Raw genomic sequence first — 24,528 nt, 5'->3', positions numbered from 1 at the left:
CAAAATGAATATATCCGTGAAAAATCTGAGATTCAAATTACGTAAAATATATCATCGTTTCGCACATATCGAAGTTGAACAAAAGAAACTAATACAGTGGTTAAAACCTATCGGGCACGAAACAAATATTACAATATATAATCCTCTAACAAAGTGTAATGAACCGTTAATTATAAAAAATAAAAATATTTTGACTTGGTATGTTTGTGGTCCAACAGTTTATGATTCTGCACACATTGGGCATGCTACGTAAGAATATTTTTTATTACCTAAAATAATCCCAATAATCAAATTGTCATTCGTAACAACGTAAAACTTTTAGCAAGTAAAAATGCTTTCCTTTATTTTACTTATTATTATTGATAAAAATAGTTCTTTTTATAGGACTTATGTGAAGTCTGACATTATTAGAAGAATATTATCCGATCATTTTAATATAAACGTTATAATGGCCATGTGCATAACAGATATAGATGACAAGATAATAAAACGCTCAAAGGAAACCAAACAGAATTACAAAGATCTAACGCAACATTATGAAAATGAATTCATTGAAGATATGGAAATATTAAATGTTGTTAAACCCCATTTATATTGTAGAGTTACCAATTTTATACCAAAAATTATTCAATTTGTCAGTAACATTGTAGATAAAGGCGATGCTTATGTTATGCAAGATGGTAATGAAATTTAATATAAAAAAATAACGATTTAATAATTGTTCTTTAACATAATTTTATGTATGATTATTTCCTATTTGTAGGGTCTGTATATTTTGATACAAGCAAATGCAACATGTATGGCAAGTTCTCTATGCCAGTATCTGATAATAGTCATCCTTATAAAAAGTCTGCATTGGATTTTAGTCTATGGAAAGCAGCTAAAAAAGATGAACCATTTTGGGAATCTCCATGGGGGAATGGAAGGCCAGGATGGCATATAGAATGTAGCACAATTGCAAGGTATGTGCATCTTGAAACAATTAAAATCTTTTATTTATAGAACTATTAAAAATAATATTACATTGATTTTAATATAAATACATATATTATATTTATTCCAATTAGTACAGTTTTTGGGAATTCTGTGGATATTCATAGTGGTGGAGTAGATCTTGCTTTCCCACATCATGAAAATGAAGAAGCCCAATCATGCTCTTACCATGAAGTAGATCAATGGGTAAACTATTGGCTACATTGTGGGCATCTGTTCTTAGAAGATGAAAAAATGTCAAAGAGTCTGAACAATACAATTAGTATAAGAGAATTTCTTAACAAGTATACCGCAAATCAGTTCAGGATGCTTTGTTTACTCTCCAATTATAGAAATGGTATAAGTTATGTTATAAATGACATCTAAAATAATGTATGACTAACTTAAATTGTACGCAAATACGATAAACTGCTTTATTATGTGATTTTCAGGAATTAAATATTCTGATAACATAATGCATAATCCAGTAAATATACTAAACAAAGTTGAACATTTCATTAATGATTGTGATAATTATGTTACTGGAAGATGTAGTTCTGGCAATATAGATGAAGCTACATTATTTCGGGTCAGTTGCTTTATTGTATTTTATTTTTTATGTAAATGCGCGCGCGCATATTTGCATCTATAAATCAAATTTTATTTTAGTGTTTAGAGGAAACGAAGAATTGTGTTAATACAGCTCTAGCAAATAATTTTAATACCGCAGAAGTAATAAAATCAATTTTGAATTTAATTGATACAGGAAATAAAATGCTACACGATTCTCATGTAAGTATAAACATACACATGTATAACTATTGATTAATATTTTGTTTCTAATATATTTGTATTTGTATATATATATATTCGTACATAAATATAGGGATCTCTTACGACTAGATGTATACCTCCTGTAGTCGCGGTAGCAAATTATATATCAACAATATTTTCAATGCTTGGCATGTCGTATTCCGAAGAATCAAATGAATGTAAAATAAATAGCCTCGTTGAACATTTGGTACAATTCAGAAACACAGTTCGAAACAGAGTTATTGAACAAGATGTGAAAGATAAAATTTTACTTACCGCGTGCGATGAAATACGATTAAATCTGTCTACGTTGGGGATAATCATAAAGGTACAATATACTTAGATAATGTGAATTTGAAATCATACAATTTACGAAACAATTAATTATGACTTTAATTTTATTTTTAGGATTACAAAACTGAAACTTCTTGGAGTATCAAGAAATATTAAATCGAAGTATTCAAGAACATTTTATATTATAGATTAATGTAATAAAAGAAATAATTATATTTACATTTAATTTCACACTTATTTTAATTAATCGGTTGAATCAGCAACATGTTTTATTTTGTTTAAACTACTATCATTATTATTGTCAATATTTTTTCTTTTAATACCAGTTTTCTTTTCTGCCATTGACTTTTTCAAACCTTTCATCTTTCTTGTTTGAATACTATTAATATTTTGAGCTCCAATATGTATACGTCCAAAGGTAGTTCCAAGATTATCCTTGGAAATATTCTTCTTCTTTTTGACCTATAATTGATATTAAATAAACAGATTAAATTAAATTAATAAATCATCATATTATCTTCTATAATAAAAAAAGTATACCTTGAGCTCTTTTGGTTTTTTACACGCTCGTTTAAAGAGATCTTCGGAAGCAAGTTTTGTGCGCCTACATAATAAATCTGCTCTTGGACCTATTTCTTCCAGTTCTATTCTGGGTGTCCTACAGTTAGACTTTTTCAAAAGTATCCTGAAGTACATTTCCACTAAGTAAATAATCGTTAAATGTAAGAATACTAGTGAGTTTATTAGAAAGTTGACTCACCTATAACTACGTAAAAGTATTTTATTTTCAACAGCAGTGAAACTCAAAACATGTTCAAGACCTTGTAATCTAATGTTTTCGACCACTTCCCTTTGAAACATATCTACGAATAAATTTTTAATTCTAACAAGCTCATAATTATTTTCAAAAAGTTCACCATTAAAAACTAGCAGAGGTTTTATCCCTTCAGAAATTTGTGGAACTTTAAAATTCTTTAGACCTCTGTAATTTTCTATACCAAATTCTATCATATCTAACAATGTATGTTCGTACATTCTTCCCATTACAAAATTATGAGGTCGCTTTTTATTATGTAAAGCTATCATAAAAAGAGATGCATTATATTTAGAAGAAAATTTTTCGACGAACGTTATATCTTCAAAGGGCAATATATCATTTTTTTTCTGCATTAATATTGCATTAGGTTTTTTAAAATTATACTGCAAAAAAAACAAATCATATTATTAAATATTATCGTAAAACATAATTTATAGTTAATGATTCATAGTCAAAAATTACCAAATCTTTCATGAAATCTACTACAATTTGAGATGTGTTCTTTCCTTTGAAACACAAAGTCTGTTTGGCATCTTCTATTAATTTAGGCTCTTTTTTTAAAATAGCCCGTTTACCTCTATGAGTAGTAGGCTTCCTGCGAAAAGAAATTTTCACATTTACAAACAGAAACTTCCAAAGAACATTTCAATTTCAAGAATGAAGTAACAGATAATAATTGTTTTGCTGTGTAGATCATAGGATAAAAATATAATATTGACCTATAGATCCTGTCATTTAACATCTATTGTACGAGAAGTACTTAATAATTACACAAAAACAAGTGCATACATAAACATGCATGCACATTTCAAGCATAACCAAAAACTATCATACCTGTATACAAGTTGCAAATACTTACACTACTCTATTTATTACAGGCATTGTAACTTTAACGATAAAAACTGGCTTTCTTCGATGTATTTAGAATATTAAAATCTACGAACACGTATCGTTTGAAAAACACTACACAACACACGTGTTCGGCATAGGTATTGTAACCACAAATCCGTTACTAATAATCTCGTGGATATACAGCGTAATAAATAAATAAATAATTACACACCAGTGTTACAAGAAATTAAAAAATCTCGTTGAGCCCTAAAAACAAATATTTTCAATCATAAAAGGATCATAAAAACATATTACTCATCGATTACACATATTTATAAAACATGTTATCAAGATTTTGAGGCACGTTTTTATTTAATAAAGACAGAAATGTGTAAAACATTCCTTATGTGTATATCAATAAAGAATCAAAATTATAATACATATTTTCCATGCTTTTTATTTACATTCCCCTCTATCTTTCCCATTAATTTCCTAATTTGTATAAATTTTAATAAACCCTATAACTGGTCCAAATATTATTCGACTCTAATTAATATTTTATCAAGTTCTTCAATCATTTCTCTATACATTTTCTCAATTAATTAATTATAAACGATTACTGGAGGCGATAGTTATACCTATATTTACGCTAAAAAGTGCCAAAGTATAGTATCGCCATCTAATATCAGGGATTCGTACTGCTAAAATCGTCCCCTTGCCCCCCAAGGATTGGTGACGATGTATAGTATCGCCATCTAAGAACGGGTTTCGAACTAAACACGGAGTACAGATCCCCTCTCGCCCCCCACGATTTGGTGCAATCGTATAGTATCGCCATCTAAGAACGGGTTTCGAACTAAAAACGGAGTACAGCTACCCCCACTCCTCCTACTCCTGATACATACTACTTACCTTGATTATTCATTAATAACTCATTTCCTGGGATTAAAATATGAACTTTTAGAATCGAAGAATATAGTATAGACCCTTGGCAAGATTCAAGGATAGTTTTTAGAACCATTCCGCCAGTAATTAAGACGTTATTAATGAATATCGGAAGTCGTAACATTTACGGCTGTACTATTGTCTGCTTAAATCGATGAATTATCAACTTTTCAACAATAACACGCATATTTTGGCTATCAGAGAACCAAGTAGACATCCCTGGGAACATTTAAGGACCAATTTTGCAACGCTCCTTCCTCTAATTAATTAGTTATTAGCGATAGATCCCTAAGGTGTCGCGTTGAAAGTTTAAAAACAGTGTGCAGACTTCCGATATTGGTTAATAACTATTTAATAACGCATAGCATGGCTAGAACAGGTATCCTCGAATCTTGCCAAGGGTCTATACTATATTCTTCGATTCTAAAAGTTCATATTTTAATCCCAGGAAATGAGTTATTAATGAATAATCAAGGTAAGTAGTATGTATCAGGAGTAGGAGGAGTGGGGGTAGCTGTACTCCGTTTTTAGTTCGAAACCCGTTCTTAGATGGCGATACTATACGATTGCACCAAATCGTGGGGGGCGAGAGGGGATCTGTACTCCGTGTTTAGTTCGAAACCCGTTCTTAGATGGCGATACTATACATCGTCACCAATCCTTGGGGGGCAAGGGGACGATTTTAGCAGTACGAATCCCTGATATTAGATGGCGATACTATACTTTGGCACTTTTTAGCGTAAATATAGGTATAACTATCGCCTCCAGTAATCGTTTATAATTAATTAATTGAGAAAATGTATAGAGAAATGATTGAAGAACTTGATAAAATATTAATTAGAGTCGAATAATATTTGGACCAGTTATAGGGTTTATTAAAATTTATACAAATTAGGAAATTAATGGGAAAGATAGAGGGGAATGTAAATAAAAAGCATGGAAAATATGTATTATAATTTTGATTCTTTATTGATATACACATAAGGAATGTTTTACACATTTCTGACTTTATTAAATAAAAACATGACTCGAAATAAAAACATACATATTAGGAATCGACTTAATATAACATCACTTATTTATAGGATCATTTTTAGTTTATCCCTTCCATGTATGCTTTCGTAACAATACACTTTGTCATGTAACAATGACAAGGAACCTCATGTTCAACTTCTAATGCATCCAACCATATTAATTCCATATTATATTGTCTAGATTTAGAAGAATTTCTTTTCAATTCTAATTTAAATGCAACAGGTTCACCTTCTTCTATTTCCGTATCTACGGGTAGAACAATAACAGTTTGTTTCCAATGTGTAGGTTCATCAAAGGGACTTGTGGATAATTCTGATCCATCTGGAAACTCAACAGTGAACCAAATACAAATTCCTTGATACTGCCCATTTTTATTGCAGACAGAAATATATTCTTCTCCTCCAAGATGACTTAATTCTTCAACATTAATACATTGTAAATCTAACCATGCCAATAATTTATTTTCTCCTAAAAGGTTCTTTTTATCTACAAGTAATACCTCTGGTTTCATTGATTTTATTTTTCTGTATTCCTCTCCAATACATCTGTAACACAGAAAATGTAAAAATATTAAATGTTACAGTGAAACGAAATTTAAAAATTACTATAATATAATGTCATTACTTCATAGTAACTCCGTAAACATCATCCCAAAAGTTATACATAGATGGTAATTGACACGGCGATGCATATAATTTAGCAATAGCTGGGAACAGTATGCCATTCTCCTTCAAAAAATTATCTCTTGCAAAGAGAACGCTGTCTAACATTCCTTCGTGCACTAGATAAAAACCCATCCACTCTGACACTATTATATCAACTTTCTCAAAGTTATTTGGATCAATATCCTCTACTTTACTGTGTATCACTGTAATCTTGTCATTTAGTTCATTTTCTATCAGTACTTTTTCAGTAAGTTTTACTAAATCGCTTGCTTCTATTGCATAAACTTTTTCTGCACCTGCTTGTGCACAGAAAATTGATAATATTCCTACAAATAAACAGTATCTTTAATCTTATTCCCACTTAATTTTACTAATTTGAATAAATTATAAAATCTTACCTGTTCCAGCACCAACATCCATAACAATTTTTTTGTCGAACATGTGCTTAGAATTCAATATAGCATTTTTGTACGCAAGAGTTCGAACCTTATCACTTAACATTAATTGATGAACCTATACAAACCGTTATGAATGGTTAAGTAATTTTATATATAATTAATTTATATAAAAGAATAATAGTAACTATTTACGTACATCCAGTTCTTCATAACTTTTAATATACTTATCCATATTATCCATATTTTCGATATTACAAAATTATTTTTAAACTTACTTATTTATATTGTTATTTTATAACAAATAAATGTACAATTATCAAAATTAAATATTTTACATTTAGATAAAGTATTCACGTTCGAAACATTCTCCCCCTATTTCATGGAGTTCCTAACCTTAATCTATAGTAAACATTTAGCACGTGCTCGACTTGATATAGAAAGTTACATACTTCTGCCTAAATTAGATGTACATTAGTATAAACTATTTAAAAAAATTTACTTAATTAATATAACTACGATCTTAAACAATGATTTAACATTAAAATATATTTATATTCATAACTTTAATTCTATAAATGTATAAAATGTACTTTTCTTTCTTTTATAGATTAATATTTAGGATTAAGTTTTTTCGGTTCATTAATTTTTTGCTGTTCTTTCATTTTCATGAGCCTTTTGAACTCTTCTTTCTTCTCCATCTGTTTCCTTTTTCGTTCCAGTCGCGAATGTTCTTCTTCAGTTAACACTAAAATTGTTTACAATTTAGTTTAATATTAGCTTTTACATTAATGCTCTTTTATGTAATTTACCTTTCTTCTGATCTTCCTTGTTTTGAACATTATTTTGTACTTTTTGAATACTTCTGCCATTAGACTTCAATGATTCTTTTTTGTCATCAAAGTCTTTTGAAAGCATGCAGCTTCCATTTTCCTCAATTTTTTTATTTGATTCTTTTTTCTTATCATATGGGATTTCAGGACACAATATGTTTTCTAAAAAATATCTAACATAAAAAATTTTGCTAAAATTTTAGCAATCAAATATTTTGCAAGAACCTGGAATATCTATTTCTTCATTATATTTATGACTTAGCAGCGGAGTTGATTGAGCACATGGTTTAGGCATATTAAGTAGAGAACATTGTAAATTATCTTTCAAAATATTATGTGTCTTTGAATTAGATGGCATTTTTATTAATTCTTGAATTTCAGTTTCTATTGTTTTGCCAAAACATGATAATACTTTTTTATAAGCATCTGTAAGAGAACCCTAAACACAAAAGTAAAAAGATCATTTTTATGCCATACAGAGATATGAAACATTGAAACAATGAACATACAATTCTGGCAAAATGTATTGATAAACCTTTCGTATTTCCCTCTGCATAACAATATCCTATATCTTCATGAAATGTTCCATCTTGTAATTGAATCTTAACAAATGTCACACACCCACAAACATATTTACCCATAAAAGCTTCAACAAAATCTAAAATCAGTTTAATTATTCAAGATAAAAAACGACAAGATACTCCAAATAAGAAATTTAAATAAACAATACAGAAAATACAAGAATATATACCAATTGTCTGATTAGTTACAGTATGATTCCATTTTCCTTCTCCAAACACTTTATTCGCTAATGATATTAAATTATTATTAAACGTTAATATTTCTTTTATGTCAATTTTTTGAGCAAACGTTGCGTTTATCGTACTTTGTATCGTGTTTGTTGGTGGCTAAAAAAATTAACCTTTTTTTGGAATTAAAGTCCTGCAAAACTGCGTTCGTCTGTAAAATACTTACAATTTTTATACAAGAAGGAATATTGGTCATATTACTCATGGTAATTTTATTAATACCAATGATGTTCAACGAATTCTAATGTTTTCCGCAGACCTTTCCTCGTTAGATCTTCTGTTTACTTCTATCTAATCTAACGTTACTGGATTTATCGCCTTTTTCTGGCCGATGTTTTGATTCATGCGAGTATTGCAACCTTTTCAAATATGCGCATTTGCAAATCATTTCAAAATAATGTTAAAATCGAGTGAAAACGGATATTTTATGGTTCCCCGTTTGTAACAAAGAAGTTCTGAGCGAAGGAAGAATATTGAATTAACTGTTGAAACAGATTATCAGTTTTAAATAACTATAAAAGTTTTATTTGACGGGAAGTGTATGGAGTATCAATTTATTATTATGATATGATTCTAAACACCAAAATAAGACGAAAATCAAGAATAACGAATTTGCGGTCGAGCCTTTGTTTCGTAATTATAAACATTTGAAGTAGTTGAAAAGTTGTCGAAAATAATTGTTTGAAACAGTTATGACCACTTTTCACATTGTTTAAGATTATTTAAAAGAGTTTGGATTAGGCCACTATCCGTTATGCAACTTAGTAGTGACGAAAACCAAACGGAGAGACATGCATACATACTTACTTAAATTCGGGTCTGATTGTACTGATCAGATGACGATGACCTTCCACTAATTAACCATAAAACAAAAACGAAATTTTACTTTGTATGCTACTTCGTGAGATATCATTTTTCTACTGGTTGTTCACAATATATTAAACTCTTTGATTGAAACTATGAAGAAAATGTTCGAAACTTCAAAGCTATACAGGATGTTGAAAACTAAATGCCATTTTGGGTAATAAAAGAGGGGGCTAAAGCAAGCGTTTTAAAGTAAAAGAACCATGAATTGGCAACTCTTGGTTAAGACATGATAAACGTAATGTATTGGATGGACTGTAACGTAAAATCGTCAAATTTAATGCCTCTCGATTTCCTCTTCTAGAATGCAATGACAAATCTAATTTGGTCTGAACAAGTCGAATCCAAGAAGGATTTGATCGCTTGCGTCGGTGAAATGTTTGAAAGCATTTGACCATTTGATTTTTTGTCGTTAACGTTAACGATCATAATTTTAAACATTTCTTGTAAACATGTCAAATTCGTTAAATTAAATCATTGTCGTTTTTAACATGTGCTTTTAATTTTTTTTACGATTAAATTGCAGACGTTACGACGATTCAGTTAAACGTCCATTACGCAATAGCCAAGCGTCGTTGATCCATCGTTTTTTTTTTATTTAAAATGCTTGCATCTATCTCTTTTTTCGTTGCCCAAAATGGCATTTAATTTTGTCAGCACCCTTACACGTCTGTGTTTGTACACCCAGTATGATTCATAACTCGGAAAAGAAATTATTCACTATTCTATATTTCCAAATTACAATTTTTACAAATTATACATCTTACACTTCTTATAGGTATGATAATAATGACGGTAGTGTAATTTATTTTGTATATTTATTTATACAATAATCATTATAATAAATTATATATATAATATATATTTATATTATGCGTGTGTAGTGATAATATTTATTGCATAGAAATAATGTTTGACACGATTTTGGCGAATAGATTGGCTAGGTTATGCCTTGTGACTCACACAATTAATTGCAACTGATACTCACCACACTCTTGCTATCTTTTGATTAAAATCACCACAGAGCCTCTATATTTTAATTTTGGACTTTGCTTTCTTGCACTCATACATAAGAATATGTGCCTTATTAAAAAGTAGCAAATTTTTATTTTCAACTTTGTCAATAGGTAGATTTCATAAATTATCTGTATAAAAGCAGCAGTGAACATATAACTAATAATAAAATACTTGTAAGTACAATTTTAAATCATTTTAATAGGATAATATTTTATTAGGATATACACGTAAATTTTTCTTATAAACACTGGATAATATTTGCTAAATCATACATTCTTTTGCAAGAAAAATGATTTTCTTATAAGCAATTTTAATATTTTACAATTCGAAATTTTCTAAATTAAAGTCATAAATGTATATTTTGCTACTTGTTAATATACACAACTCTTAGTTCGTCCTAATATTATTATACTTCTTAATAATCTTATCTAGAAGAACGTCTGTCTCACATTTAATTATTTAATACAGTAATCATAAAGTACATAATAAGTAAAACTCTTAAGCCAGAGGCAATAGTTCTATACATATACACTGATCTTCTTTTTAGTGAGTGAAATACCTAAACAACAGTTTTACTTTAACAGACACACAGTCACACTTAGTGTCATTGAGCTGATCTTATTACATCTAATTGGTTTTCAAACTATTTCATTACATTTATAACATCAACAGAATATCTGTGAGAAAAGTGATTTTACTATGATATGAGCCGCCTATGTAAACACAGGCAGCTATTAAAAAATTCTGTAACCGTGATTAAAGCACTCTGCTTGCTCGAATCGCATTAGTGACATAAAAGGAGAAATCTATTTTCATGTACAAAAATGAGTTACACATTTACATGCTCAAACGCCGTTCTTTGAACTATTACTGGATTTGAATTTGAAGTATTGGTACTCTTAAATCTACTAAAAAATCTATTCTAAAAAATTTTACAATGATTACAATGAAATCTAATCTAAAAAATTTTACAATGATTCAGGAAAAAATATTTGATTGTTATTAATACCAGTAAATTCAAAAATTTCTGGAACATTTTTTTGGCACTATAAAATATTTTATGATACATGTTAAAATGTATAAATAATGTAGTAAATCCATAAAGAAGTATGCAAATTTTTCGATAACTCAATAGTGTTACTAATGATTTTTTAAAATTATTTCTATGATATATATTCTGAATTTGTGTGTTATATACATGTGATTTTAATAATGTAACAGTATCTAAGTAACTAACTGAAAATTATATTTAAAGAAATATATTCTTAAAGAATAAATATTACAACAATAACAAATTAAAGATCTTACATATCGATAAAAATATTCTATATAGTATATATATATATATATATATATATACTTTCTATATAACTTTATATATAACTTTAAACATAGATGCGACGTGACCCCACGTTAACATGATAAATAGTACTATATTACATGTTACGCATGTAAACTGAAGATAGAACATTATAAAGTAGGAATTGTGATACCCTATTTAACTACTTGAAAACTGACGTTTAAACGCTTATTTGGCAACAATTATAGTTTATCTAGACATTTCTCCCTTTATGTCTTGGAACAAATCTAAATGTTGCACGTATGTATAATATAGTTGAATGACAAGATGCATAAATTTATAAACAAATAGGCACAGTATAAAAAAAAAAAAAAAAAAAAAAAAAAAAAAAAAATAAACATAATCACAGCTGAGTTGGCAGGCAGGCGGGCAAATGCAGGTGTACTATTGGACAGGCTCGCTCGACGTTGATGCGCTTTATCGTTTTTTATATGATTTTTTTACTTGGTCGATATTATTTCAATAGCCTGCTAAGCCCGATTCATTGACAGATTGAGTATTAAACGTAATCATTAGTTCCAGGACTCGTTAAGGGTTCCTGAGCCTATTAAAAATTGAAGTATTGAAATTTCGTAAATCATTATAAATAACTGCACAAATAACAAATACATAATGCGTCAAATAGAGTAATTACCTCTTCTCCAACTGTAGCAGTGGGGAGTGGAAACCTATTTTTTTCCAAACTAAACTGATCCTCTGTGGTTTTCCTATACACGGGATTATCGAAATTCATACTCGTGACATTACGATGGAGATAATGCCTGTAGCCTAACACTGCTCCTAATGCAAAGAATAACAGTCCTAAGGACGCCACGCCTATCACTATACCAGCGACTAAACCATCGTCTGTCGATTCGGTTGCGAGACTAACTTTTTCATCTCCACCTGTCGAGGGTGATGGATCTAAAAAAAAATATTATTTTGTAAGAAAAAAAAAAAAATAATTGAGTTGGATAGAGTTATTAAATACTGTTATACTGAAAAGCTATAGATTTCTCGAATTTAGGAGAAAACGTTTCAAACGAAATATGGTGTATTTGAAAATGTAGGAAACACCTTCAAAATTTCTGAAAACATGAATTATACAAAAATAACATGTTATGTAACATGTTATTAACATAAGTATATGTGCGCGCGTATACACAATGTGAGGCAGAAACTTTGTCCACCTAAAATATTTCCATTGTTTTTAAATGTGTATTCTCGTTTATTAAGTAAAGTAAAGAGTCGTAATCTACTATTGCGAGTACATCGAATTAGTTGTCTTAATGTTTTCGTACAGCTAATTTTTCGCTTGTCTTCAATTTTTGGTACACCTTTTAAAACATCCGGCGAGAAGAATAAATATGGTGTGAATACCGTTTAGTATCCGAATCATATAACTGTATCGATACTAAACGATAAGAAGTTAAAAAATTATGAAGGAATTTATTATTTACTGTTTCTATAATTTATCTGTTTACACGCGTGCCATAGACTAGACCGACAACACAGGAAAATATGAAACATCGTATTAACGCTTATCATATAACCCAGACCTAACCCAGACTCTACCATTTTCTATAACCTGTTGTGATCTTGAATGATCATCTATCGTTGAAATTGTCTAAATATTCATTATCACATTGAAGATAACAAACTACGAGATTCCATTAAAAAAGAGATATTGACCTTGAGATTCCCTCTATGTTTCGAATTAAACTAACGTTATCGTTATATGTACCCCTTTACGCTGTACAACTTTAGTGTACAATATTTTTTCTATGTTTAAAAATAACGGAAATATTTCAGGCGGACAAAGTTTCTGCCCACCCCCATGTCAGGGTGTTTTAACTACAGGTGGGCAGGCTTCAGGGGATGATTCTGTACGTCAAAATTAAACGAAAATCAGAGTTATTTGTTTACTCTCTATTCATACTCTCAGAGTATTAAAGAGACACTGAATGAATATAAAAAATGCAATTTTGTCTTATTGTAACACGTAGAAGCCTCTTTTAAAATATTATTCACCTGTAGGTACACACCCTGTATACATATAAGCCAAAGCCAAACGTTTATGATCCATAAATATGGACAATATACTATATGATCTAAATAAAGTGTTACAAGTTATTTTCTTAGAAACCAATGAAAATATCGACTTTATTACTTTTTTTTTTAAATCAAGTAGCTTGGAGGAGCTAATCTTTTCATACGTGATAGATTTTTTCGGATCGACTGTTAAGAGGAAAAAGGCACCCCTCCTCTTAGATTTGTATAATAAAAGATGGTATTATTCTTTTGTTATTTGGATAGTTTTTATCAAACTAAACAAAGTTTACTTGAACTACATTTTTGTATTGTCCATAGTTAGAAAGTTGAGGCGAAAAATTGAAATCGGTTCTACAAATACGTTTAGGGATCAGTATTCTACGCTATTTTTATTCTGTTTATAAACATGCATTGCTAGCTGTGTGCTTAACTTTGTAACTAGGTGCAATAAAAAAAAAAAAATAATATATACAATTCACTAGTTTCTGAAAAACAACGTTGCAACACTTTATTTAAATCACATGGTATGTAACTATAATAATAATCGTGCAAATAAACTTACTGATAGTTGTAGTAGTAACATTGAAGGATTCAAGTCTCTTGAATGGGTTACTAATTCCTTGCGTTGTAGGTGCTACAGTTGTAGTTACTGGAATATCCCATATTCATGCAACACCGATGCAAAATAATATAATAATTAAGAAAGTCGTAAACGTAACACATCGAAGCAATAATTGTATAAAAAAAAAAAGAAATATAATTAACGTTTAATGCAAATTAATAATGGTACAACGACATGAAACGAAATTAAAATCTTAAACATGCCCCGTTTTAAAATGTCTCATGAATTTGTATGAACCGTAAGCATTAATATATTGTAATAGCATGCAATACGTTCATTTTCACGTCATTCCTTCGAATTTTCGTCGAGACGTGCATAGTAAACCAATGCATGTGACTCGTTTAGAATTCTAAATACCAATGCGTAAATTTAGCTTACCCTTTTCTACACACATTAAACCATCAGGTAATAGTCTTAGGCCATCCGGGCAAGCGCAACTAAGAAGAGGTGACTTTGAATTAATTCTTGGTGCAGGTAAGCACAAGTGACTACAGTGACCATTCACGGCTTGACATTGATTCATTCCGTCTGGCTGCCTGTACGGATGATACACGTGAACGACCATCGGGTGTTCGAGAGTTTGAACAGACGTGACAGCTTCGACCTCTTTCCCGGTAAATTTATTCGCCGTGAATATCGTTTTCTTGTCCCAATCGGTCCAATACACATAATCTTCAAAGGTTGTAATACTGTACGGATGCCTCAACGAATCGGGAGAATAAAGAACCGTCCGTCTACCCGTGCCATCGTAATTACACGATCCTATTATATTCAACTTTGCATCCACCCAATAAATCTTCTTCCCTATTAAATCCAAAGTTAAGCCATTCGGCCATTTCACGTTGTTATCAACTATAATCTGCGCAAATATAAATTGTCAGTGATCTTGTTATTATTTTACCAAAATTAGTTTAAAGACGCTTAATTAATTTTTAAAATCTACCGTTCGATGAGAACCGTCCATGCCAGCTTTTTCAATACGAGCCTCGTCGCTCCAATCTGTCCAAAACATCCAACCATCCAATGGATTCAAAGCGATCGCTCTCGGTTCCTGTATACGGTCTCGTATAAGAGTTTTTCTCATATTGCCTTCGAAGTTTGCCAATTCGATGGTATTTTTTCCAGAATCGGTCCAATAAATATGATTGTATATCCAATCGACAGCAAGTCCATCCGACGTTGTCAGACCGTCATCGATGACAACCGAACGTTCATTACCCTCGTCTATCGGAGCTCTAAACAACGACAATTTTACGATATTTAAAAATAAAGAACGAATAAAAATAATCAAAAAACGGTCGGGAAACGATCAAGAATCCTCACTTGTAGATCTTTTTCTCGCTTATGTCGCTCCAAAAAATCATGCCCGTACGGAATACAAAATCTAAAGCTGCTGCCATTTTTGTATTGTTTACTATCTCTGTCATCTCTTGACGGTCCAGAGCTACTTTTCTTATGTCGTGCTTTCTGGTGAAGAGAAGACTCGCGTGACCTTCTGCTGCTTTGCAACGAGCGTGATTCCTAGGGTCTTTAAGGTAGCCCGCAGCGCAGCTGCATTTAAAGCTACCCTTTTCGTTCAAACAGAACTGGGAACAACTGCCTGGTTCTAGACATTCGTCTATGTCTTAAACAACAAGAATATGATCTCGTTTATTATAGAAATTTGTTACATTCGGTGAGACGAGGGTGCGCAATTTTAATTCTAATCCAATCGTCGAGACTTTCAATTTATGCAATTAATAAATGATATGCAGAATTTAAAAATGAAGATTTTTTAAAATTGCGTCGATACTTGGGACACTTGGTTCAATACATTAATTATGTCTTACCATCGCACGTTCGATTGTCAATTAATCTGTATCCCGCGCTGCAGTCGCACCGGAAACCGATGGGTAAATCGATGCAAATTTGCGAACATCCGCCGTTGTTTTTCTGACACTCGTTCACGCCACAAAGTTCGGCACTTTCGTCTTCCCAACCGAGGCAGTCACGATTTTTATTGCACACGTTGTTCATGGGAATACACGAGCCCTCGCTGCATTCGAACTGAGTCGAGGGATCACAGGCGACCGCTTTGCTCGTACAACTTTTCTCGTCGCTACCATCCGCGCATTCCGCTTTACCGTTGCAATACAGGTGACCTGACGCATTTAAACAATTGCACTGCATTAGACCTACGTAGGGGTGAGTTGGTCAAAACGGAAACGCGAAGTAAAATGGGGAGTTATTTCACTAACACGTTGCGTACGCTAATAGCACCAGTCGTTAAATATGGAACAAAAGTTCAAATAAAATTGGGTACCTTAATTTTTTTTATTAACGAGTGATCGTTGGCGATTAAACCATAACGTAAAACTTTATCTATACAGGGTGTTCGGCCAACCCTGGGAAATATTGTAATGGGAGATTCTAGAGGCCAAAATAGGACGAAAATCAAGAATACCAATTTGTTGATGGAGGCTTCGTTAAAAAGTTATTGACGTTTAAAGTTCCGCCGTTCTGAATTTTTTTCTCGAAGATGTGTAGGATTTCGGGGGTATGTCAATTCACCAAAAATGATTGTATTTGACCCTTGCAACCGAAAATAATTTTTCCAGAACGATTTGAAATTTTCTAATTTTGTCGAAAAATTTCACACCTTCTCGAATTTTTTTCTAAAAAGTGGATAGGATTTCGGGGATATGTCTATTGACCAAAAATGATTGTAATTGATCCCTGCAACCGAAAAATAATTTTTCCACAACGATTTGTAATTTTTTTTTTTGACGAAAAATTTAGGCACCCTACCCCCTGTCGATTTTTCTTAAAAATTCGTTTTTGATTTTTATTAAATTTGGTTGGCGCTGTACAGAAAAGTTGTCTAATACTTTTTTGTAGGTACCCATGGGCTCTACCTCAAGAAAAAGTTTCATTGAAATATATGCACAATTGTAGGAGTTATGGCTGTTTGAAAATTGGACCATTTTTATGGGGTTTTTCTCATTTTGCGGTGTCAAGGACCAACTTTTCGAATATTTTTGCGATTTGTACATATTCTCCATCAAAATACGCGTAGTTTGCTTTTTTAAACATTAAAATCGTCCAATCCGTTCAGGAGTTATGATGTTTCAAAGATTCACATGAAATTTCGGAGAACCATTTCTGGCCAGAAATTATATTTTCGGTAAAGAATTTTTTTCTCGAAAGTGGGTAGGAATTCGGGGGTATGTATAATGACCAAAAATAATTGTAATCGACCCTTGCAACCAAAAATAATTTTTTCAGAATGATTTGAAATTTTTTAATTACTTTTTAACGAAGCCTCAGTCAAGAAATTGATATCCTTGATTTTCGTCTTATTTTGGTCTCTAGAATCTCCCATTAAAATTTTTCCCAGGGATGGCCGAACATCCTGTATATTTCTAATTATCATCAAACACAATTCGTGTCTCTCAGAATAAGTCGGATCGTCAGACGAGGACCTGCGACGAATCGAATCGTTACGTCGTGATTTTATCACCCGCAACTAATAAATCGCCGATAGAAAGAGCCAAGTCGCTAAGTTTTGTTCGTATTTTCGAAAAGTTTGAAGTATTAAGATTGCGTTCGTAAAGTTTCAAGTCAGAATTCGGAAAACCGAGACCTGTAGAGCTATTTCAAGAGAGGGACACGAAAGTGAATTCGTGGTGCAAGCGGAGACGCACGGAAGCCGTGGAGAAATTGGATAAATTACCATCACCCTGGTTTGCTTTTAAGCAAAGTTCAAGAAGTTTTACGCTCTACCTACGAAATTCTCGATTCGCCCAAAAGTATTTGCACGTAAATATGTACACAAAACTTAAAATTTATGTATTTAATACATTTTTCTAAATTAATGTGCTAAGGAATTCTAAATTTTTACTTTCTAAATGGCTTTCTACCTTGTAATCAATAGTTCCTATTCAATCGCTAATAGAAATAATAATACTTTTCCTTAAAAATAAATAAATTAATATGCTAACGAATTCTAAATTTGCTCTTCCTAGATAGCTTTCTACCTTGTAATCAATAGTTCCTATTCAATCGCTAATAATAATAATAATACTTTTCCTTAAAAATAATTGAAATCGCTCGTTTTTTTGTCTTCTTGCTTCATTCACAACGAGAATGGAGGTCATAGTACTTAGAATTGATTCAGCTAACTAATGTCACTGAGAATCTTCCAAGAAAATAACCGCTTACAAAAACGAGAATGTAGATTAAAAGGAGGTTTTCGAGGAAAGAGAGGATCAACTAGATAACCCTGGAATAGCTGATTACCTGTGCGTCCATGCATTTTCATTTTGTATACCTGGTAACCTAACTGGAAACTCTCTAAAGCTGCTTTTCTTAAAACAGCATTTTGCGAAACAGTGTAACTTGTATCTTGGAAAATAATGCAGCAATCGACATCAAATTTTACAAACGTACTTAGAAAAACACGCTTTATAAGGTAATCCATTCTAACCATAATGAACAAACAGATCAAAGAGATTATTGTGTAGAACGCAAAACAAGGAAAATTCATGAAAGGGTATAGCCGAATAAGGGGGTCAAACGTGTCCTTGAACCAAATTTGACATACGATGGATCCATCGATAGAGCATCAGAATTAAACATTTTGTGCCAAGTTTCAACCCTCTACCTTGTTCGGAAGAGTAGTTATAGGGAAAATTCGGATTATCGAATTCGTGCCTATTTTCCGTGTTTAATCGAGTACGAAAATTACGTAAACAATTTGATGCATTGTGGTTATCGAGATACGTGTTTGAGAATTTTTTTCGATTTTTCGATCCCAAATTGTAGGTGTGAAAAATTAATAACATTTGACCTCCTTATTCGGCTATACCCTTTCAGCACATTGAAGAAAAGATTTAGTAAAACAAAATTTTTTCAGATATCGAGATTATTTTTATTCAGTTTATTTTTATTTCGTTAAAGACCTCTGAGCAAAGAACGCCCCATCCTTGTCGCGCTAAGGTTAAATGAAATATTGATTCTGTGGTTATCGGAATACCTGATATGCAACCGCGACGATCTCCGCATTGAAACTGATCGAGTCTGCACGTGACATTATGGCACCGTTCAAGTGATTCGTCTGCACCGTTTGGGCAATCTTTCCCACCGTCGCAGACCCAGCTTTGGTGGATGCACGTGAGATCGTTCCCGCAATCGAATTCCTTTTTGCTGCAATGACTCGATCCCTTGTCGTTGAAGTCCTAACCATTCAAAAAACATTTCACATTATCGTTCGTTGCGATCTTGAATATCGTTAGTATCTTTCTTAACGTCATGACTCTGACATCGACAAGAAGGCGACACTGTACAGAATAATACCGGTGTGTATTTCGTTATTCGGTAGTACATACAGGGCATTCGGCCACATCCGGGAAAAATTTTAATGGGAGATTCTAGAGGCCAAAGTAGGACGAAAATTAAGAATACCAATCTTTTGATGGAGGCTTCGTTAAAAAGTTATTAACGTTTAAAGTTCCGCCTGTAGAACGGCAATTTGCGAACAGCTGCGTACGCGCGATAGTGGTTCTCACTCAGAAAACTGTAAGGCTGTCGATACGCCAATAAGTAGAGTTTCTCATGCTGAGTGAGAACCACTATCGCGTGCAAGCAGCTCTTCGCAGATTGCTGTTCTACAAGCGGAACTTTAAACGTTAATAACTTTTTAACGAAGCCTCCATCAAAAAATTGGTATTCTTGATTTTCGTCTCATTTTGGCCTCTAGAATCTCCCATTAAAATTTTTCCCAGAGGTGGCCGAATACCCTGTATATCGGTTTCTGTATTACAAAGCTATTGATATTTCTGTGTTACATCGGCTTCGATGCAGCTTTGCTGAAATAAAATCCCCGAACAAAACAGAATAAGAGTTCCCCGCGCATTGTCGAGCGTAACCGTTACCTTGCATCCGATTTCATCGGACTTATTTGGACAATCGAAGTCGCCGTCGCACCTCCAGCGGGATGTTATGCAAACATTTTCCGAGCAAGCGAACTCCGTATCGGGCTGACAAGTGGTTGGCTTGCAATCCTTTTCGTCGCTGCCATCTCCGCAGTCGTTGTCGTTATCGCATACCCAAGCTTGCTGGATGCAGTTCGCATTCGCGCACGTGAACTCGTCGGACCGACAAGTGTCGTCTGAAGGAAACACGTTCGAGGGAACGAAGAAACAAACAAAAGATTAGCAATAATTTACGTCCACGACGCGATTCTAACGATTCATCGCGCTAATCGTAACACGAAAACGCGCGACAAAGGATTTCGAAGTAGTGCAAACAAGAATGGCGAAACGTGGACTTTGAAAAATATTGGATAATGGGAATCATGTTATTTCTTATTTTTTGCAAGAAACTTATTCTTTATTAAAAGAATTGAAATATATTATATTTAGAATTTTTTAAATTATGCTAACCATTGTGTGTCACTCTCTAGTACACAAAAAAAATATGACTAAGACAACCTATTTCTTCTTTTGCCAGTCCAACGTTATTAAATACATTAGAAGAATACGTAAAAGGTATTGCAATAAAAGATAAATGTCAAATTTTTCCAAGAATAAAACAATAAATGTAGCAGTATAGACATATTACATGGACGGACATACTACGTTTATTATGTGTTCTCTGACATAACGTTTGTGTAGACAGAATATTGAATTCAGGAACGTACAGTGAACAAATATATTTTTTATATCGAATTTATACAATACACGATAGTATAATTTTTATAGAAAAACAGCCAAAAATTGTTTGCAGCGTATAAAAACAAAAAATGGGCATGCAATATGTGTGCTGCAAGCCGACAATATGTCCATTTTGGTTATCACGAACGTTGATACTATGTTAAATCCTAGTAGAGTTAAGCTTATATACAGAGGAAAAATCTATCTTTTAAGTAAACATATTTAAATTAATTCATTTTTACTTTTATAATTATAATGCTCAAAGTCGTTTCTTATCAAAATTTACCAAAGATCGTTTATATTCTTCTGAATATTGCTCGTCCTGATCGTACACACCTTTTGTAACTGTCGATTTTTTAAATACGTTACTCAGTTAAGTTGCGAGCGAGAGGTCGCTCCAAAAATCGTTACGTTAATTACCGATAAATTAAATTTAAGTTTTGGAAGTTTATAAGACGTTCGAAGCTGCACTCGACGAAAGCAACGTTTAAATTATGCGATGAACTATTTGCACTGGTAAGACGATACGCCGGAAGAAATAAGTTTCTTAGCATGGTCCTATAATTAAGCGAGGTAATTAACCGCTCCTTGATCAACGACAGACGTGGTACAACGTACTCCTACCACGACACTGTTCAACATTAAGTCTAATATAGAGTCAAAAGCTATTTGTTCATCTACGAGCTACACAAGGCCAATACTCACGTAACACACTCATCATTCGTTAGAAATCAATGAAAGTATACAACCACGTAAAGATATTGATTGTACGATGGGAAATTTTCGGGAACATTCTGATTGCTCGCACCGCGTATATTGATTTTATATTTTCTGACCTCTTGCGGTTCTATTCGATTTTATATCGAATCGAACGAAACATGGAAGACAATTACGATTCTTCCGAGCAATAAAATATACAATTTACTTTTCTCTTCTTTGTTAACAAAGAAAAGAAAGCAAACGTTACGTCGAACAGCAAAAGGTCAATGTCGCAAACCGGTAAAGAAGTAAAGAAAGAAAGAACAGAAATACTACGGAAACAGCATCGATATATAAACAAGTGGAATCGCCACGGCGAACAAATCATAAGTCACTTTATGAAAAAATTAGATGTTGTAGCTTGTGCAATCCATTCGTAAAATGTTAAACTTTTCCAGAGAAGCTTGCCCGATTATTTTACGGAAAATCCCAATACCGATTTTATTGAGGAATGAAATTATATTACTCTACGCGAAGGAAATTAATATTTGCAGCAAAATATACACAGTTTAAATTCTGATAGAAAAAAGCGCGTATCTCGTTAAAAAAATTACAAAACACTTCTTTAAGTAAGAATATCAAATTACTTTTAAATTTTATAATCATTATCGAAATATTAAAAATAAAGAACAAAAAGATCAGAGTAATACAATACATCTTGTGAACAAATATTAGTAAGTATAAAATATGACGGAAAGAATTTCAATACAGTGAGTGTCACTTAAAATTGTGTACATTATTAATTTCTGAAACAGAATTTATAATTATGCATAGAACTATAAAATAAGGTTGAAATAAGGGTAGGTCGCAGAGCTCCATTGCTCTGAATCTCGTTTTTTCAATTTGCATTTCCCATTCATTTACTCATTATGGCGAACAAAGCATAATTAAAAGAGGTGAAACCTTATTGTTAGTAAAAATTGTACAAATAAAATTGAGGTATATTTTTTGTATTAACATTCTATAGGTTAGCCACTATTTGTTTAAATACATTTCATTGAAGTTTTGCAATATTCTGCTGTTATTTTTAACCGTTCGTCGTGTAAAAAGCATTCTCAAGGCTTTTATTTGTTTGTAACATTGTGGTTGTTCGCATTTTATAAACAAAAATCGTTGAAACTACAAAATGTACGATTTTATGTGACACTTATCGTATATATATCTCCGAAACAATAGATATTATCTATGTTAGTGCAATCACGCGGTTGCTTGGAAAAGACTAATTAGGAGAGAATGAAAACGTACGTCTCGTAATTACGATGATTATATTTAAAGCGTAATAAAAAGAACAACGAGGGTTCCGCAATATCCGAGCGATGGTGGGATTCCCGTACGTGCAACAATTATTAATTAGGGAGAAGCATGCGGCATGCAACGATTACAGAGCACACGATGTTACATATTAATCCTTAAAATACAAAGAGAAGGCGGTGTGTTTCATTTTTTTCGCCCATGCTTTACAACGCAACCTCCGCGATGTTAACTTTTAATATCCACTCTAATAAGCACCCTATGGACACCACCTAACAATGTTAACAGTCCATCGCCCTTCCTTTGTTTAATAATTTTCGACCAACGTCGGGTCAAAATCGATAACATTTCTGAACTCGAAACGATTGATTCTAAACACGTTCCTGGTTAAACGTTTTAAAAGAAATTGTATCCAAACGCCACAGTCATGCAGTTAAGAAAAAGTATATCTAAGATTAATCTTATTGCGAATTGATGCTCGACTGACAGTGTGAATTTGCAGAGTGTAATTCACTATTAAGTTCAATAACATATCAAAGATTAAGTGTGATCTATTTTGGGTTCAGTCTGTCAGTCAAGGGTTAAAACTTTAACATGTTGACCACCAAGGTTCAATTCAATATACTAAACAATGCACCATTCCCAAGCAAAAACAGTGTCCATAATTAACACTAAACCTACCACGACTGGTCACTTGACCGGTTAAAAGATTTACATTTTTCTGTAAAAAAGTGGATAGAGTACAGTATCAAATTCTGGTTAGCTTAAAATAGGTATAGCAACGATGAAAAGAGGGAATCTTCAGTTTCCACTGTCTTAGAACAGTCTAACAACGCGTATTAAAAATACTAAAACTTTAGACGCGTGTAGTTCCGAAACTAATAGTGTTTTATTAATAATTGAACCACTGTTGGCAGCGGTGAAGCTTCCCCTTTGAAATGGTTTTTGGTTCTTGTCGATCCGACTTTCCGTTTTGGAGATATCGTAATTTATGTAAAAGGTAATTTTTTTAATTCGACTATCTCTGTCTTTGTCTGACGCGTCGGACCTCTCTCTCGCACGTGCATTGTGCTGACCTACCCTACGTACGTGACTATCGTGACCTACTTCCGTAGTATTTCCAAGAATTTACTATTTACTACGAGCACGTACGGTCATTCACCTCGCGCCGGCGTTATAATGAAACGTAAACAAACGCTTCGAACCCTTATATCTTCGGAACTACCCACGCGATCGACTTGAAACAAAAATCGTTATATCTCCAGAACTAATTATGCTATCGACTTGAACGAAGACTCATTTTAAAGGGCTTTTCATCCTCAATCCAATGAATATATCAACTATTATAATTTATGCTTTCTTCTATATTTATTTTTAGATTTACTTTGACATTATGCACCCAAAGAAGTTTTACAGGATGTTTGCGTAATTACTAACATTTTTCCGTAAGTAATTGTTTTCTTCGGAATTAACTATGGTATCGACTTGAAACAAATTTCGTTTTCAATGGTATTTTATCTTCT

At 32.3% G+C, this 24,528-nt stretch overlaps 5 protein-coding genes across 10 annotated transcripts in view; 1 reads left to right on the top strand and 4 right to left on the bottom strand.

Moving 5' to 3' along the window:
• Positions 1–2,305, top strand: Cysrs-m (cysteine--tRNA ligase-like protein, mitochondrial). The gene is made up of 8 exons (XM_076782560.1): positions 1–249; positions 385–680; positions 764–962; positions 1,068–1,330; positions 1,425–1,561; positions 1,642–1,764; positions 1,859–2,113; positions 2,194–2,305. The coding sequence occupies exons 1-8, from the start codon at positions 5–7 to the stop codon at positions 2,233–2,235; spliced, it is 1,560 nt and encodes a 519-aa protein (XP_076638675.1). The 5' UTR covers positions 1–4; the 3' UTR covers positions 2,236–2,305.
• On the bottom strand, positions 2,243–4,363 carry Non3 (Ribosome production factor 2-like protein Non3). 3 transcript variants are annotated; one of them, XM_076782564.1, is made up of 6 exons: positions 4,245–4,363; positions 3,756–3,994; positions 3,359–3,491; positions 2,840–3,279; positions 2,620–2,764; positions 2,243–2,541 (listed from the first exon to the last, which is right to left on the bottom strand). In XM_076782564.1, the coding sequence occupies exons 2-6, from the start codon at positions 3,776–3,778 to the stop codon at positions 2,323–2,325; spliced, it is 960 nt and encodes a 319-aa protein (XP_076638679.1). In that variant the 5' UTR covers positions 3,779–3,994; positions 4,245–4,363; the 3' UTR covers positions 2,243–2,322. The 3 variants fall into 3 exon arrangements, with proteins under 3 accessions (XP_076638679.1, XP_076638680.1, XP_076638678.1); XM_076782565.1 differs by having other exon boundaries at positions 4,192–4,351; XM_076782563.1 differs by having other exon boundaries at positions 3,756–4,351.
• Positions 4,364–5,642: 1,279 nt separating this feature from the next.
• Positions 5,643–7,103, bottom strand: LOC143349787 (uncharacterized). Its single transcript, XM_076781314.1, has 4 exons — positions 6,967–7,103; positions 6,771–6,885; positions 6,332–6,698; positions 5,643–6,252 (listed from the first exon to the last, which is right to left on the bottom strand). The coding sequence occupies exons 1-4, from the start codon at positions 7,009–7,011 to the stop codon at positions 5,766–5,768; spliced, it is 1,014 nt and encodes a 337-aa protein (XP_076637429.1). The 5' UTR covers positions 7,012–7,103; the 3' UTR covers positions 5,643–5,765.
• Positions 6,968–8,854, bottom strand: LOC143349788 (uncharacterized). Its single transcript, XM_076781315.1, has 6 exons — positions 8,576–8,854; positions 8,352–8,508; positions 8,110–8,258; positions 7,826–8,039; positions 7,580–7,762; positions 6,968–7,515 (listed from the first exon to the last, which is right to left on the bottom strand). The coding sequence occupies exons 1-6, from the start codon at positions 8,612–8,614 to the stop codon at positions 7,379–7,381; spliced, it is 879 nt and encodes a 292-aa protein (XP_076637430.1). The 5' UTR covers positions 8,615–8,854; the 3' UTR covers positions 6,968–7,378.
• A 1,128-nt stretch (positions 8,855–9,982) lies between these two features.
• LOC143350123 (low-density lipoprotein receptor) overlaps positions 9,983–24,528 on the bottom strand; it is a 49,722-nt gene continuing 35,176 nt past the window's right edge. For 3 of the 4 annotated variants that reach the window (XM_076781968.1, XM_076781970.1, XM_076781971.1), the window contains 10 exons: positions 20,216–20,451; positions 19,318–19,519; positions 16,133–16,444; positions 15,627–15,927; positions 15,247–15,538; positions 14,682–15,162; positions 14,244–14,330; positions 12,285–12,553; positions 11,236–12,194; positions 9,983–11,195 (listed from right to left, as the gene is read on the bottom strand). In XM_076781968.1, the coding sequence (XP_076638083.1) occupies positions 12,150–12,194; positions 12,285–12,553; positions 14,244–14,330; positions 14,682–15,162; positions 15,247–15,538; positions 15,627–15,927; positions 16,133–16,444; positions 19,318–19,519; positions 20,216–20,451 (2,225 nt within the window). In that variant the 3' untranslated portion in view covers positions 9,983–11,195; positions 11,236–12,149. The remainder of the gene's footprint in view (positions 11,196–11,235; positions 12,195–12,284; positions 12,554–14,243; positions 14,331–14,681; positions 15,163–15,246; positions 15,539–15,626; positions 15,928–16,132; positions 16,445–19,317; positions 19,520–20,215; positions 20,452–24,528) is intronic. The other variant, XM_076781969.1, reaches the window with a different exon arrangement.

The sequence above is a fragment of the Colletes latitarsis genome, chromosome 14 (genome assembly GCF_051014445.1).
Source record: "Colletes latitarsis isolate SP2378_abdomen chromosome 14, iyColLati1, whole genome shotgun sequence".
Taxonomy (NCBI): domain Eukaryota; kingdom Metazoa; phylum Arthropoda; class Insecta; order Hymenoptera; family Colletidae; genus Colletes; species Colletes latitarsis.
Note: the sequence above shows the minus strand (reverse complement) of the source record. Positions and strands in the feature narration are given on the sequence as shown.